The sequence below is a fragment of the Zootoca vivipara genome, chromosome 12, assembly GCF_965207765.1.
Source record: "Zootoca vivipara chromosome 12, rZooViv2.hap1.1, whole genome shotgun sequence".
Classification (NCBI taxonomy): Eukaryota; Metazoa; Chordata; class Lepidosauria; order Squamata; family Lacertidae; genus Zootoca; species Zootoca vivipara.
Genome location: NC_142595.1, coordinates 14440823 through 14456965, shown reverse-complemented (window position 1 = coordinate 14456965; position 16143 = coordinate 14440823). Strand labels below are relative to the sequence as shown.

Below are 16143 nucleotides of genomic sequence, written 5' to 3'. Positions count from 1 at the left end.
CAGAGAGTGCCCTGCCCCACTTTCTTGTGCTGTGTTCCAGACCCACTATGAACATACCTGGCTTGAGATCGTAGTGAATAATGGGTGGCTTGATTTCATTTAAATATTTTAATGCATTCACAATCTGCATGATAATAGACCGGGCTTCCTTCTCAGTCATTAATTTGTGCTGTTTCAGGTAGAAGTCCAGATCGTTCCCCTCACAGTATTCTAACACTGTACAAAACCTGAAGGAAGTGAAGTCAAACATACTGTATTGGCTCATGATATTATAACAGTGCTGCAAAGTCTCCTCCCTTTCTATCTGCAGGAATTTTGTAGTTGCAACTAGGGGCTGGCTTGTAACAAAACACCACTTTTGTCTCACTGTGACAGGTTGTCTTATTACAAAAGAATTTCAGAAATAGACTTGAAAGAGAAGTTGCTGAATTACAACTTATTACGAAACTGAAAACTATGGAGAAACCTGGTCTGAATAGAGATATTGGATTCTTGTCTCATTACATATGCTAAAGCTATTTTTGGTCATCTGCACACTATGCCTTGCTTTTTTCCGTAGGACTAATTGCAGTCGCTAACAGCGTCAACAGGTTTACCATACCCATTGAGTCAATCACCCATCTCATACCACCCTTCTGAGAAAAACCCCACCCTACCATCCCTCTTTATATAAGGGCCTGGTGACTTCTGTTTCAGTGTATCTGAAGAAGTGTGCATGGACACGAAAGCTTATACCCAGAACAAACTCAGCTGGTCTCTTAAGGTGCTACTGGACAATTTTCTTATTTTTTTTATTTATTAGGGTTACACCAGTTAGTTATCCTGGAAAAAAATACCCTTAACTTACTTCAATTTGTTTAATTGGGTCAAGGGTTTTTATCAGAGATTTAAGATCTTGTTCTCTGGATAAACAGGAACTTTTTGATTACCAGTTTCAATAATATTTATTTTTAAAATTTACATCCTGGCCTTCTGGCCAAGGCCTCAAGGCATCACAAAACTGAATCCATTAAAAGCAGCATTTATAATTTAGACAGCAAAGTAAATTAACACAAAATGAATAAAATCACAAACCAATCTGCAATTACAGCATTATTGTTAACTTTATTTTGAATGAAAGTGTGTCATTTGTTATGGGTTCCAATGGGTCCTGTGGATGGTGGTTTGAATGTGGGAGAGTTTTTGTAATTTTTGTAATAGTTACAAAACCCATTACAGCTTTGTTTCCCTCCACACACACTGCTGCACATTCAACTGTGGCAGTTAACAGGGCAGCAAGGCTATAGGATGCCCTCTTCCTGGTTCAATTCCTTGCTGCGTGGGAATTCGTCCAACATTGAAAGGGAATACATACTGGGGAGTGATGGGTACCCTGAACAATACAACTGATCTCTTTTGTATTCTAAACCCTTGACGCAGAATGTCTTACATGACACACGTCCCACACGTCCCTTATTCCGATCCTGCAATAAGGAGACCCAAGATTCCCAAGCACAGTCATTCAAGCAGCCGGTTTTACGGCAGAATTGCAAAAAGAGCAGCACTTACGAGTCAGTGTCCAGCGAGAAATAGTCATACAGCTTAACTATACGAGGATGATCCAGCTCTTTATGGATTCTGTATTCTCTACATGCATGCCTGTAATAACAAGGAAAGCGTCCTTATTTTATTTTCTTATTCTCAACTATCTACCTAAAACTTGGGGCAGATTACAATGGCAAAACTTAAACCCAATGCTGCCGTACAGTTGTATTTCACTATATTTCTAGGCAAGAGAATATAACTTCACTGCTCTGGACCAGGGTTGTGATTCCAGGATAATGAAGAACCAACAGAGATGCTGAAGTGTGACATGTTCTTTTTCAGGGGTCTTTCTCTGCAGAGTCCCTAAACATTCTGCTGTTATCCCTCTCCTTTTCCAAAGCAATTTCAGCTCTGTCAGGGGGACTCCCTACAGGGAGCCTCTCCCCATCATCCTGACCAGCACTTCACCCAGCGACAGCGCTAGCAGCGGGTCAGGGGGAAGCGGAATGGAGGATGGAAGGCTCAGCGAGGCATCGGAGCCCTGACAACGCTCTGACCAACAAGTGGAGGAGGGACGGCTCAGGGAGATGTCGGAGCCTAGGCACTGCCCCAGCTGGCCAGGGGAAGAAGGGGCACCGCTCCTTCCGGCGCCCAAATTGAGGTGCGCGCCCAAGCGCAGGGCGAAGGGGCGGCGTTTTGGGGTGCCCAGGTTATTATGCTGGCCCCGAAGCCGACGGGCACCATTGCCGGGTTCTGAGAGTGACTAGGGGGTCATGTTTTCTGCTAGCTCTGCACTGTAAATAGTATGCACAATAAAACCTTTAAAGACACAACGGACTGGAGCGTCTTTACTCAGGAGTAGCCGCAACAACTCCCTGACAAGCTCTCTTCAAGTCTTGCTCCTTCAACCATTTATTCTGCTAACACGGGCAGAAATTAAGGGGTTTTTTTTCGTTCACAAGAGGAGAACCACAAGCTGTTTTTCAGACAGAAGCAATGAACCTCTTTTACTAACCACATTTTCATTTTAGAAGTTATGCCTTTTTTGAACACCCCCCCCCCCACCTTCTCTGCAGTCCAACGTCCAGAGTTACTTACTTGTGGTAGTTCTCTTTCTTCTCATCCCTCCAGTTTTTATTTAACTGATGGATTTTTACTGCTACATATCTCTGTTCCGTTAAATCAAATGCCTGGAAGATGAATAAGAGAGTTGATTCAGAACACTATCAGAGCTGACGCCTCGACCCTAAACAAATTTCACTTCCTTCCACTGGGGGGAAAAGTCAGCAATTCCAAATTAATTTTAAACGATTTTGTGTGGATGTGGAACATTTTCTTTGAGACACCCCCACACAGTATTTTAGTAGGCAAATTGCTTCATGCATAATTCTGTTCCCTAATCAGATTCTTTTTGTCAATAAGGATGTGAATTTCCCTTAGTATGCTTGCTCGTAATGCAATTGCTCCAATGTGCATATATATGAACATACATGAGTGTTTGCAAGTTCATATGAATGCATTTATAAACCTGGCACCTGGAAAGTGAGATGAATATGATTCAGGTTTTAAAAAAAAGGAAGCTACCCTGTTGTGATAAGCACATGGACATGCCCTTTATCAATTCTGCATGCTGAATGGTGAGGATCTCAGGCAGAGGTCTTTCCCACCTTTATTTCTTGAGATGCCAGATAATGAAGACACTGGCTTCTGCGTCATTTTATCAAGGAGTCAAATTAGGACAGCCAATCAGCTATAGGAGATCTAACTTACCTTATATACCTCACTAAATCCGCCTCTGCCCAGGAGATGTAGCAACAAGTACCTGTCATTTAGTGTTGGGTGGTCTTTAAATCTGGAGAGGAGAGCAGATATTATTTTATTTATTCATGCGGCACCTAAAATATCATGATCTTCAGCTGAACTACTCAGAATAGTGATTATCCTGGGAAAAAGGGAGTTTCTCTCGGTTTTGAGCCAGGTATACTAGTTCTTGCACGATCTGTAACCCAACAAATGGTAGAGCTATGCATCTTTTAGATTTACATGCTGCTTGGAGGCGCTACAGCCACCACAACTGGTGAGTGATCAGGAGCTTTGAGATTACGGCAGTAGGGCACCTACAAGAGCAGGGAATACAGAGGCCTGTATTTTGATCATATCAAACACTGCACTAGACAGTGTGGCAGTATATGTGTTACACCTCCAGGGAGATCCACCAATGGTCAGCCAGCCACAAGCATGAGGTGAAAATGAAAAGGGGCTAGAAGAGCTTACTCCAAATCTCAAACGGATAATGCATTTGTTAATGATAGGTCAAGTACAATCTGGAATGTAAGCTCCTTTTTTGCTTGCTGATGTTCCCCTGTAAACATTTATGACGCTCTATTAATACTAAAACAGCTAGCACTGAGTTGGCCCGTACAGCATCAGAAGTTAAAGGTGACAAGTAAATGATGCATTTAAAATTGTTGACTACCATGAACTATTTAAAGAATCGTGGGGACATTAAACTGAAACAAATACAACCCTAAGAGTACTATACGGTTTGTCTATAGCAGTTATGGAAAACCTGTGGCCCACTCATCATTCCTGACCATGCTGTCGACAGAACTGTCCAAATTTCTTCAGTGCTTTGCTTGTTAGACATATCACTCTGTGGCAGACACTAGGGTACCGAAGCCTCCCTCTGATTGGCTACAGAGTCAGCTAGCCACAAAGGTGGGGAGGAACAGCACTTTTTTTGGGGGGGGGGGAGAATAAAAGGAGCAGTTTCCGAGGGAGTTTGATGGGGCTGGATTTAAGATGAGAGATAGGGCAAAGGTTCAGGTTAAGAGAGAGGGTTGATTGGAGTTGTGAGGGAGTGAGATAAGGAAAACTGGTTCACCGAGACTATCCATAGCGAGCGGATAGAGCCTCACAGCTTGGATACGGAGACAGGGTTGGGGGTCTGGGAAAGGAGTGTTCGGCTGTGACCGAACCGGGAGAGGTACAGGTTACCTGGGTCTCAGGAGGCGAGAGTTCTTCTAGGTACTGAAGACTCCTCAACCATTAACAAAGGGTGAGGTGATCCCTTGAGTCTGTTATACAGTACTATTAAGAAGACCTCAGGTGTGGAGTGGTTAAGAGGGTGGGTAACTGGGGAGACGTGCCCCTTGCTCATGAACCAAAGTATTAATTCGCTGCATTATTAATTGTTGGTATTAAGTGGTAAGTCCACTACACACTCTTAAGCAAAAATATATATATTGCAGCTATTTGGTGCCTTGCCACTTTAGGCAGCTCTCTCATGCCCAATACTCACTGTGAATTATCTTCATTATGTATCCTTTTCAATTCCCTGATATGTAGATTTCTAACCCTCTCTAACCGCTCCAGTTCTGCCTGGATCTCTGCTTCTTCCTACACAAAGAAAAATATCGCTTTAAAAGCTATACTGTTAAATTTAAACTCTGCATACCTGATGAAAGGAACGCATTTGTCTTGAACAACAATGAATTTGCAGACAAGGGAAAAAGTTAAGCATTTTTACAGATTCTAATGGTGTTCATAAAATGTACATGACTACTATGGCTTTCAACTCCTAAAATTAAGGGTTGTATCTTGTTCCTCCCTGTCGCCCCCTGCAGAGATGATTCAATGTGAACCTCACTAAGTACGCCATCCATCTCAATAAACATGTGCTTTTCTTGTGAAATAATCCTCAGGCCTAGACTTTTACTACTCTGGACTAGATGATAGTGACATGCTCAGCACAATCAGGGCAAAATGACTCAGGAGATCAGTCCTTTGTGGACAGAATACAGTGCTACTAGAATAGGATTGTCTGAGCAGTGTGGAAAGCTCTAGTCTATTTCACAGCTACTGGGCTAAGAACTGAGGCACTGGAAAGGAACAAATGCCATGGACAGTTCTACAGTGGTACCTCGACTAACGAATAACCCTACTTATGAAAAATTCTACTTATGAACGATGCGAATTGGGGCCCGCTTATGAATTTCTTCGACATCCGAAGGCCGGATCGGGCTCCCGCCGCCTAAGATGCTCGGCCCAAGGCCGGATCGGGCCCGCCGACGCCGCTAGCGGCCTCCCGCTGCCTACGACACTCAGCCTATGGCCGGATTGGGCCCCACCGATGCCTCTAGCGGCCTCCTGGCACTCAGCCTACAGCCAGATCGGGCCCCGCCGACGCCGCTAGCGGCCTCCCGCCGCCTACGACGCTCGGCCTATGGCCGGATTGGGCCCCGCCGACACCTCTAGCGGCCTCCTGGCACTCGGCCTACAGCCAGATCGGGCCCCGCCGCCGCCACTAGCTGGCCTCCCACCAGATCGCTGCCTCCCCCACTTGGCCTACGGCAGGATCAGGCCCCCGCCGCCACCACTAACCTGCCGCCTCGCTGCCACCCGCCCGCGCTCCCTGCACTGAAAGGTACAGTAATGTTTTTGTGCATGCCTTTAAAGTCTCTTTTAAAGGGTCTTTTTCCTAGGCTCTGGAACGAATTAATCCATTCCCAATGCATTCCTATGGGAAACATCGTTTTGACTTACGAATGTTTCTACTTGCGAATGTGCATTCGGAACGGATTAAATTCGTAAGTAGAGGTTCTACTGTATTTCTTATTTCATTACTGTGGGAATAAACTCGTTGAAATCAGTGCTTTTCCAACAGTGTGTTATCTGATTAAGCAAAATGAGATGACCAGTAAAAAGAAAACAAGCTTCCCCTGAAAAAAGCTTGCCCATCACTCCCAATCTTCTCCTGCAATGTGCACAAGCGAGAATGTTGTTTATAAGAGCTAGTATTTCGGTCACTTCAAGGCGTGTTAGACTGCATTGGGATTAATGCTGAAGAGTCATACAGACACAAAACACAAGATGGCAGCTGAAACCACTGCCTCACTGGAGTCATTTTGCAATACAATATTTTACCTTTTTAAGATGTCCTAGCCGGAGTTTGAAGATTTCCTCCTGTTCATGATATTCTGCTAACGTTAACCTGCATGTGCACAAAATAAGTGGTCCAAAAGATTACTCTGAAGAACAAATAGCAGGATAAAGGCAGGTGACAAAAAAGCAGACAGGCCTGGGACCTATTCCTGCTTCCCCTTTTCATTTTTATAACACTTTACTGGGGTTTCCTATCCCTACTGAATACAGCAGAGTCAGACCATTGGTTCAAACCCAGCCCAATATTGTCTAGTATGACTACCAGCACCCCAAGGCAATCAAGGCAAGTGTGTTTCCCAGCTCTGCTATAAATGTCTTAAAAAACAACAACAGAGATGCCAAGCATTGATCATGTATGTTTCACTTAAAAACTTATGCTCTATCACTGAACTAAGTCCCCTCTCCTCTTGTGCTTGGCATCACTCTGCCCTTCCAAGCATTCAGGGACTTCGCCAACTAAAACTCTACACTTACTAGGGCACAGGTGGGGAACCTCCCTCACCCATTGCACAGGGATGCATTCCTCTGGGGTTAATGTGTAGGAGGCCAAACACCGGCACAGGGCACTAACACCACCCCAGACATCTATATATCCAACCCCTTCCTCTTATTCACACAGATCCTCCGTCTTCAATTTATTTCCCTCACCAACCTACAAAGAACTGCCCCCCCCAAGCAGATGTTGCTCTTTTAAGGAAGACCCACAATGTAGCCCTTCTAAGAAGCTGCCTGACTCTGTTATTCTAAGCCTCCTTCATCTGCTTCACTTCAGAAGCACCTGCCCTGCCAAAAGCACTTGCTTTTTCCACTTCCTCCTCCAGGCTAATCACTATGTTTTTCAAAGAACTTTTGCATCTCTCCCCGCAGGAGAGGTGCTGAGGAGAGGGACACAGGCAGATTGTAAGGATGTGGTCCTGAGTGTCATTAAACTGAGCCTTTACTAGGCAGAGTACAATACAGTGGAACCTCGGTTTATGAACACCTCGGTTTATGAATTTTCGGTTTATGAACGCCGCGGACCCATCTGGAACGGATTAATTCATTTTCCATTACTTTCAATGGGAAAGTTCGCTTCAGTTTATGAACGCTTCAGTTTATGAACAGACTTTCGGACCCAATTACACCCATGCTTCAGTTTATGAACGCTTCAGTTTAAGTACCCCGCGGACCGTCTGGAACAGATTAATCCACTTTCCATTACTTTCAATGGGAAAGTTCGCTTCAGTTTAAGTACCCCGCGGACCGTCTGGAACAGATTAATCCACTTTCCATTACTTTCAATGGGAAAGTTCGCTTCAGTTTATGAACGCTTCAGTTTATGAACAGACTTCCGGAACCAATTGTGTTCATAAACCGAGGTACCACTGTATCTGTCTTGCCAGTTTTTGTCCGTCACTTTATGAGAAAGGGCAGTACTGTACAGTGGTACCTCTAGTTGCGGACTTAATCTGTTTCAGGGTGCCGTTCATACCCCGAAAAGTCCGCAACTAGAGTGCCTCTTCTGCGCATGTGCACAGCGCGATTGAGTTTGCCACGTTCGTAAGTGGAAAGTCCGTAACGAGTGGAACGCAACTAGAGGTACCACTGTACTTACTTTGCATGATGTGGAATTCAGTGTGTGTACTTGCACAAACAGAAGTAACTTTTCCAAGAGAAACAAGTTTGTGGTTGAGGCAAAGCCAAATATTAACAGCAACACTTTCAAACCAACTACTAATTATTTTAAAACCACAGGTGGACTGCAGAAAAAAGGCTCCAATAATTTTGTATGTTTTGGGGAGATCTACTGGGGAAAACTTGAGAACTTCAGCCATAAGCTATTCTTTGCATTTCAACCGACTCATAGAAAGCAACCTGAATTTCTTTGCAGCACTTACGTTTCATTTTCCGCCCCATTTGTCTTGTTTTTACGCTGCTTCTGCTCATTGGTTGCTGGAGGGGCTTGCCCCATGGCAGGTGGCTTCCGCTTTGCTAACATTTTCCGTTGCCTTTCTATCTCTTCCCTTTGGGAATTTATCCTCTCTTGTTGCCTAAACAAAAGCAGGACATGCACACAAATTAGAGAACATAATATAATACATGACACAGAGAAGTGGCTCGTCTTCTGCATTCCTGGGGAAGCATATTAAAAGAATTGGTTTCTGGTCATATTTGCTACTCTGGAAGGAGAATCAGAGAATTTAAAGCAGGAACTCTGGAATGAAACATGCCCGGCCATCAATATACCAGGCATATAATGAAGAATCCTACAAATCTCAGCTTTTTACCCTTATGATACTGAATGCCTCTTCCTGAGGCAATGTTTACTGGGGCATCTATTGATCAATGGTAAATACAGGTGTATCACAACATATATTTAAGATGTGTTATTGTATATGCAGTTCTATACTCATGGCTTTGTGCAGCAATACTATTATTTAGCAAAGTACACCTCCCCCCCCAAAAAAAACACAACTCAACAACTCTGTCTGGATTTTCACTTTTGCAAATATGGCAACCCTATTATTAAGTATGTCACCTGCCCTGAGCCCTTGCAAACAGGGTTCTTTTAAAAATGTACATGTTTTGTAGAAGCACCTTAGTTGCATATAGATTTGTGAAAAGGACAAGTCAAGTAACTGCCTGTACACTTTGCTGCCATGAGAAAAGGCAGTTGCAGTTGCAGTTACGGTACTTACTTGATAAGGTTCTGGAAAGCGTAGCCATCTGTCCACTGCTCAGTGTAAGACGCTCCGTGCCGCACTGTAGCAAAGTGGCCCAGTCTCAGCCGATCCTGCATACTCTTATCTCGACATGCCATCTTTTCCTGCTTTGACTAGGGAGAGAAGGATAGTACAGTGGTACCTCTGGTTGTGAACGGGATCCGTTCCGGAGCCCCGTTCGCAACATGAGCAGTACACCAGCATCAGCGCTTCTGCGCACACACGGGTCGCGATTTGGTGCTTCTGTGCATGACGTCATTTGACGCTTCTGAAGAAGTGTGCATGCACACGAAAGCTCATACCAATGACAAACTTAGTTGGTCTCTAAGGTGCTACCAAAAGGAATTTTTTTATTTTGTTCCAATTAATGTGTTCATCCCCCAAGTATGCAAGTTGCAGCAGGATACAAGTTCCAACAAAATGCACAGAACTGAAGGGCTGGGAGGAGAGAAGAGGGCAAAGGTGAGAAGGTTGTAAAGTTACAGGTAGGTAGCCATGTTGGTCTGACGTAGTCGAAACAAAATAAAAAAATTCCTTCCAGCAGCACCTTAAAGACCAACTAAGTTTTTTATTTTGGTATGAGCTTTCGTGTGCATGCACACTTCTTCAGATACACTGAAATAGAAGTCCCCAGATGCTTATATGTAGAGAAAGGGTGGGGAGGGGTATGGACGATTGACTGACTGATAGCTGTTGACAACTGTAAACAGCAATTCGGAAGCCAAAACGTACCTTTTCTATAAGAAGCTTCTTGCTCATTGTCACACATCTATTCAACCGTTCTTTGTACTTCTCAAGCATTTTCTGTTGTTCATCTATCTGTCGCCTTAAGTCACAGTTTGCCTGAAAATAGAAGTAATGCTAAGCAGGTAGCCAAAACAGAGAACAGCCAAAATCTCACCTGAACGGCATGCAGGTGGAGAGGGAAACGATGAAGATGCTGTAGTTGTCAAAATATAGTACCAGAGAAAATAGAATGCACCACTGTTGTTCAACTGTTGGGCCATGGAGGAATTTTAGTCATTTCACATTTGTATTAAGTGGTGTAGTCATAAGATTTTTATTTATTTATTAAAAAAAAGTTCTTTGTTTGAATAGAAAACAAATTCTTCATTGGAATAATCGGGTTCTGTAAGAGTGTGGCTGAGTGCTTCAAGAAATCCTAGCCCATCTACAATGTAATCCCAATACTAACAAGTTCCCTATGTTATAGATATATTCTCTCACTTTACATTACCGCTCTATGTGGTTTTTTTTTAAAGTAGAGTTTACAGGTGTACTTACTCTCAATAGGTCATCTATCCTGCCTTCTTTCTTCTCCAGGTCAGAGTTCTTACTGTTTTCTAGTGCAGATATTTTTTCTACCGTGAGATCAGACTGCAGGAGGAAAAGGGAAAGAGCTCAATGTGAAAAATCACCCAAAAGGTGATTGGGTGTTTTAGGGACAGAAAAGCATGTCAAACACTTGTCTTTTGTTCCTTCATGACCAATGAATGGAACAACCTAAAATTATGGAGAAAATGTTTTCCCTTACAAAAAGCAAACCAAAACATCAGGAAAATGGTACAACTGGAACTGAAATATTTCACATCTGTCATAAAAGCCTTCTCTAGCCCCTAAGGGGGGGGGCTGAGATTTCCCAAGTGTAGCAAAGCTCACAGAACTCCATTCTAATCCCAGTGATGTGGGGTCATGGGGGGGGGGAAAGCAAGCGACAAACCATACAAGCCAGGGAACCTGTGGTCCTCCAGATGTTAACCCCCATTAACCCCAGACAGCAAGGCTAATGGTTTGGGATGGTGGGAGATGTAGTCCACCATCATCTGGAAAGCTGCAGGTTCCCCACCTCTATCTTAGGGCATAGTTTGTATTCCCTGAAACTTTGTGGGAAAAACAGAATCACACCACTGTCGCTCAGCACACTAAATCTATAAAGGGTATGAGAGGCAGGGTGGGTAGGATTATGTGTGGAGCTGACATGCCTTTTGCAGACATTGCCTATGAACATTTTAACCATGCTCCTCCGAAAGCGTGTTACAGCCATACATACTGGTGTGCCTTTGAGCAAGCCACTTTCTCCACAGAAAATCAGCCTACCTTTCAGGGGATATTGGTCTCTTTCTACTTATTTTTGGTTGGTCATCTTCCACTTTTTGAAATGCAACACTGCCACAAAGCTTAGAAATTGAAACCATGGCTGAGATTCACAAGATCCTATTGTGAAGGGTTCTCTAATGAGAAGATCAGAATCTGGGGACTTGTTTCCCTGAAAGGCAGCTTGTCCACCAATACCAAATTTCCCCACCGTTATATAACCAGAAGGTTGAGTTCTGGGCATCTGTCTCACCTCCACAGTGCAATGGTGTAGCCCCAAAGGCTGGACACCCCTTCTTGCACATTCCGGATTCATCTACAATTTAAATGGGATCCTCAGCCGAAAAATTCATGTGAAAGGGTCCTAAAAGTTTGAAAGCCATCATTTTATATGGTTGCCCTGATCAGAGGCCTCTTACTATGATTAGGAATTCTGAAGAACACATGGAAATCCCATGTGCAGGCAGATTCTTTCTTTTGGGGATGGTGCTGCTTGTGCAACCTTCCATACTCCAGAATGGCAGAACCTATACCAGTTGGAAATGCCAGATGCAGATCACAGCACTCACAACTGTTCAGACAGCGTCGATCATGAATACCCATTTTGCAAAAGGAGTTAGGGTTGGGGGACAGCAGCATTTTAAAATAAACAAATAACCAGCAAAATAAAAGACAACTTTGTCTACCACTGGAGGGGAAAGAATGGTGGAAGGCTGGAGGCAAGAAAAATAGCATCTCCTCTGGAAACTTGCTGACCAAAACACATTGTTTTGAATAAGGCAACAATATCCCTAAGGCAGAAGGCACTTAGAAGTAAACAATTGATAATGGAATAAACATTAGCCTTCTTCTGGCATAGCTATGTCACTATCTCATTGCCCTCCATTATTTCTCCAATGATATGTGTTTGACTCAAGCAAGATACAACACAGACATTGCAGCATATGTTGTTCACCGGTTTTATACCTGTGTCTGTTTATGCTGGACGGAAATCTGTTTTTGGGAGGTGCAGGAATGCTCTGTGTTCCCTGAACCCGTTGAAGAAGGACTACTTTGCTGGGCCTGCAAGAAAAGGAGTAAATGAAGTACGTGGGCTGTAAATTAGTAGGATAGCAAAGCATCGTGTCAAACACACACTCTTCCCAGCTGTGACCTAAGGTTAAAGAAAGCAATCTTATCTTGCCTAGTTGAGTGCTGTCAATTCTGTTAGGCAGCAGGTTTCATATTTCCAAGGAAAATAGAATTATCATTGGCAGCGATAGAGCCAGGGTGCTGCAGGTTCCTTCCCTATGAAGAAAGGTAGCTGTGTTTGGGATTTCTTATTTTACATAAAAGGCGAGTAAGAGAAGAAGTTTATAAAGCTATGCATGCCATGGAGAAAGTGGACAGAGAAAATTTTTCCTCCCTCTCTCGTAAGGCTAGAACTTGTGGACATCCAATAAAGGTGAATGTTGGAAGATTCAGGACAGATAAAAGAAAGTACTTCTTTACACAATGCAGTTCCCACAGGAGGCAGTGATGGCCACCAACTTTAGAAGAGGATTAGACAAATTCATGGAGGATAGGCCTATCAATGGCTTCTTCCCATGATGGCTATGGTCTCCACTGTTGGAGGCAGCAATGCTACCGAATACCAGTTGGGAAGACTGCTCTTGTGCTTGAAACCTGCTTGCTGGTTTCCCACAGGCATCTGTTCAGCCACTGTGAGAATAGGACGCTGGTCACTGGCCTGACCTAGCAGACTCTTTTTATGTTCTTATGTTTAAAAGACTGTCTGATCACATGCATAGGGCTAGGTCCACATTAAGTCACACTTTCTTTCCATTAAATCAATGGGATAAGCTAGTCATGACTAATTAAATCCCCTTGATTGCAATGGGACAAAATGAACAACTAGCTACATCTGGACCCAACCTACAGTTAAGATGATTTAAAAAGCACATTAGAGATCATTTCCAGGAAAAGAGCCAAAATGCTTTTAAGAAAATGAATTGTTTGTAAAGTGTTGAATGCATTTCTTTGGCAAATGCCTGGGGTCTGGGGCAGTGACACAAAGATTTAGCTGTTGGAGCTAAGAAGCTCGAATGACAACCCTAGAAATGCAATTTGCTTTGCAATTAATAAGCATGTACAAGCTGACAGATTCTTTCTATGGATGCATTTCAATGTGGAATCTTAGGAGACACTGCAGAAAAGAGGGGTGTGTGAATCATGAGAAATAAACATTTTAAAGTTGAAGCACGTGGTCTTCTAAATAAGATTAGGTCACATTTCACAACCTGAAGAAGTAATTGTCAGAGCAAAGGAGTACACAACTTGTTCAAAGCCAAGAGCTACCTTGGAAGCACGTCACAATGCCATTTTGCCCATTTTAGTTGCTACTTACTAGTTTAATCAACATGCCGAACTTACATGTGATGGCCACTGAGCTACTGCTGCGAAAGAACTACCCTATCTTGAAATTGAAACCATTAAAAAACGATTTTTTTTTTAGTATATTAGTCTTTCAAATCATGAGAACTGGAAAAGCTGTAATTCTCTAAACTTCAATTTGTGTTCCATTTAGAACATGATAATTTGAAATGGGCAGCTCCATTTCATCACCATGGAGGGATGGGAGAGATGTAAAGCAAGGAAAATGGGAGGGAGAAGAGGCCCCAGAGAACGGAGTACCTCAAGGTGGGGTCAATAAAGTAGGGTTTGGGGGAAGAATACTTCCTAAAGAAAAAAAGAAAAGCTAAAACCTTTGGCTATTTTTGCTGTCACAAGCTGCAACCACTGAGGACTAGAATTTGAAGAAAAAGAAAGAAAACTGAGATTCTAATAAGGGGGCCATACAGATGTGGGGCGGGAGATTGGATGCTATCCACCCATGTCAGACCCATTCACACCCCCTTGAGTGTGGCCATTAAGACCTTGCTCACCGAAGAAAATGGAAAACAGAGGCTTGCACCCCTCTGGGCCAGCTGCTCGCCCTCTAGCCGCTGTTTCGCCAGCATCGCCGACACCAGCGTTGGCAGAGCAGAGTGATCCTCCTGCAGTTCCTTGGCTGCGCTGTTGTCTACCCCGTAAAGCGGCTGCTCCATTCGCCGCTGTAATACATTTAAAGAAAACCACAAGATACTTTGAAGAGAAAAGAAGGATGGCGAGGTAGGGTCATAGATAACAAATCTGATCCATGCATTAGTAAATACGGCAGCTTGGAAAAAGCAAGGAGAAGCAATGTGAGGGAGCGAGGAAGCGTGTGTGTGTGTGTGTGTGTGTGTGTGATCTAGCTACCAAAAGCAGCCCCATTACTACTAGGCAAATAAAAGACACAGTCCCTGATGCCTTTGCACCTTTTTGGGCACAATGGAAACCTATGGTATTAGGTGGAAGAAAAGTACCGAGCCTCAGACTCACAGCCTTCCCAACCACCTCTCCTCCAAATGCTACACCACAGTCATGTACAGTGGTACCTCTGGTTAAGAGCTTAATTCGTTCTGGAAGCCCGTTCTTAACCTGAGCAATTTAGAATCCTTTAAAAAAACTGCAAAGACACGGAAAGGTATGGTGATGTGGCCAGACCAAACCTCTTTGTTAAATTATTTGTCCTAGGATTAGTAATGGTACTTCTAGCTCAAGCTACCTGATGAGAAAATCACACACATAGGTGGACACACTCGTCATTTCTGTGTAGTTATTTACAGCAATGGATAATAGACCCTGCCATTAAATCTTACATGGGCAAGAGAAGGAAATGCAGTGCTAAGAAGATTTCTATCTTGCCCTATGCCCTTGAAATGTTGAGTCATGGTGGTTTCCAACTTTTGATTGGCCTTCACTCTTTTAGAAATATAGTTCCTGCCACATCTCATTCGTATGTATGAGCCTCCTCCTTTGAAGTTTAGCTGCTGCCTAGCTACTGCACACACACCTTAATCAAACAGAGCCCAACACTGGGTTAAACAGACAGCAAAGACAGAGGGAGTAAGAATTCAGATAGAGGGACTGTTAAGGAGAGCGTTCAGATCCCACCACCTGAACCCTGGGAGCTTTGCATTACCATCAAGAACTTCTGAACCACCACCTATTAGGTCTGTAAACGTTGCTTGAATTTAAAGTTCAAAATGAGCTTTAATTAAAAAAAACCACAGAAATGATACCCTTTTCAGGGTGCCACATTACTCAAAAAAACCCACATTCTGTCCCTTCAAGAATACTTACAGGTAAAGGATTTGATAAGGAATGCTGTGGCGATGATCGTGCAACAGGTGGCACGCTTCTTCCAGGACTTGTTCCTGGACCGCTTCCCCCAGCAAACTAAAATTTGGAGGGGACAAAAAAAAATAGACCAGTAAGCTCATGGGAACACTGTGAAAGTTTCACAGAGCAAAGCACACTGCACAGGTGCAAAGAAACTGGGGCACAGAAAACTATGCACACAAGGGAACAACCACAATTAAGATCTGGGGGTTTTTTTTGCCTTAAAACTATTTAAAAAATATAAAGAAGACAGTTCCCTAGAAAATTTAGCCATTTAACTGCAAGGGCCTCCCTCTCTTAGATGTTTACATATTATTTAGAAGAATCACTGTCTCTAACCAACATGGAAAGAATTTGCAAGGACATCGTTTTCTGAAAAGTTACATGTAAAACTGGCTTACCTCAAAATAATCACTAATTTTATGTCCCCTTGGAGTGACTTTGCCTGGAAGGGGAAAAACACAGGTGGTATTAAGCCTTCAAAATCAAAATACTCTCATGCTTGAGGGTTTAATTGTCTTGGTTTTGAGATAAGAAGGAAACTGGGTAGTACCAAAGATTATGGATGTGCCTGTTTATTACAGTGGTACCTCGCAAGACGAATGCCCTGTAATACGAATTTTTCGCAAGAAAA

General features: G+C 43.3%; 1 protein-coding gene across 7 annotated transcripts in view; it reads right to left on the bottom strand.

The window, feature by feature from the left end:
* TLK2 (tousled like kinase 2) overlaps positions 1–16143 on the bottom strand; it is a 36023-nt gene that overhangs the window by 8011 nt on the left and 11869 nt on the right. For 6 of the 7 annotated variants that reach the window (XM_035134821.3, XM_088655105.1, XM_035134822.3 and 3 more), the window contains 14 exons: positions 15911–15954; positions 15471–15566; positions 14189–14356; positions 12231–12326; positions 10455–10547; positions 9903–10013; positions 9147–9283; positions 8346–8498; positions 6451–6517; positions 4826–4923; positions 3295–3376; positions 2623–2714; positions 1549–1638; positions 58–227 (listed from right to left, as the gene is read on the bottom strand). In XM_035134821.3, coding sequence (XP_034990712.1) covers positions 58–227; positions 1549–1638; positions 2623–2714; positions 3295–3376; positions 4826–4923; positions 6451–6517; positions 8346–8498; positions 9147–9283; positions 9903–10013; positions 10455–10547; positions 12231–12326; positions 14189–14356; positions 15471–15566; positions 15911–15954 — 1497 coding nt within the window. The remainder of the gene's footprint in view (positions 1–57; positions 228–1548; positions 1639–2622; positions 2715–3294; positions 3377–4825; positions 4924–6450; positions 6518–8345; positions 8499–9146; positions 9284–9902; positions 10014–10454; positions 10548–12230; positions 12327–14188; positions 14357–15470; positions 15567–15910; positions 15955–16143) is intronic. The other variant, XM_035134824.3, reaches the window with a different exon arrangement.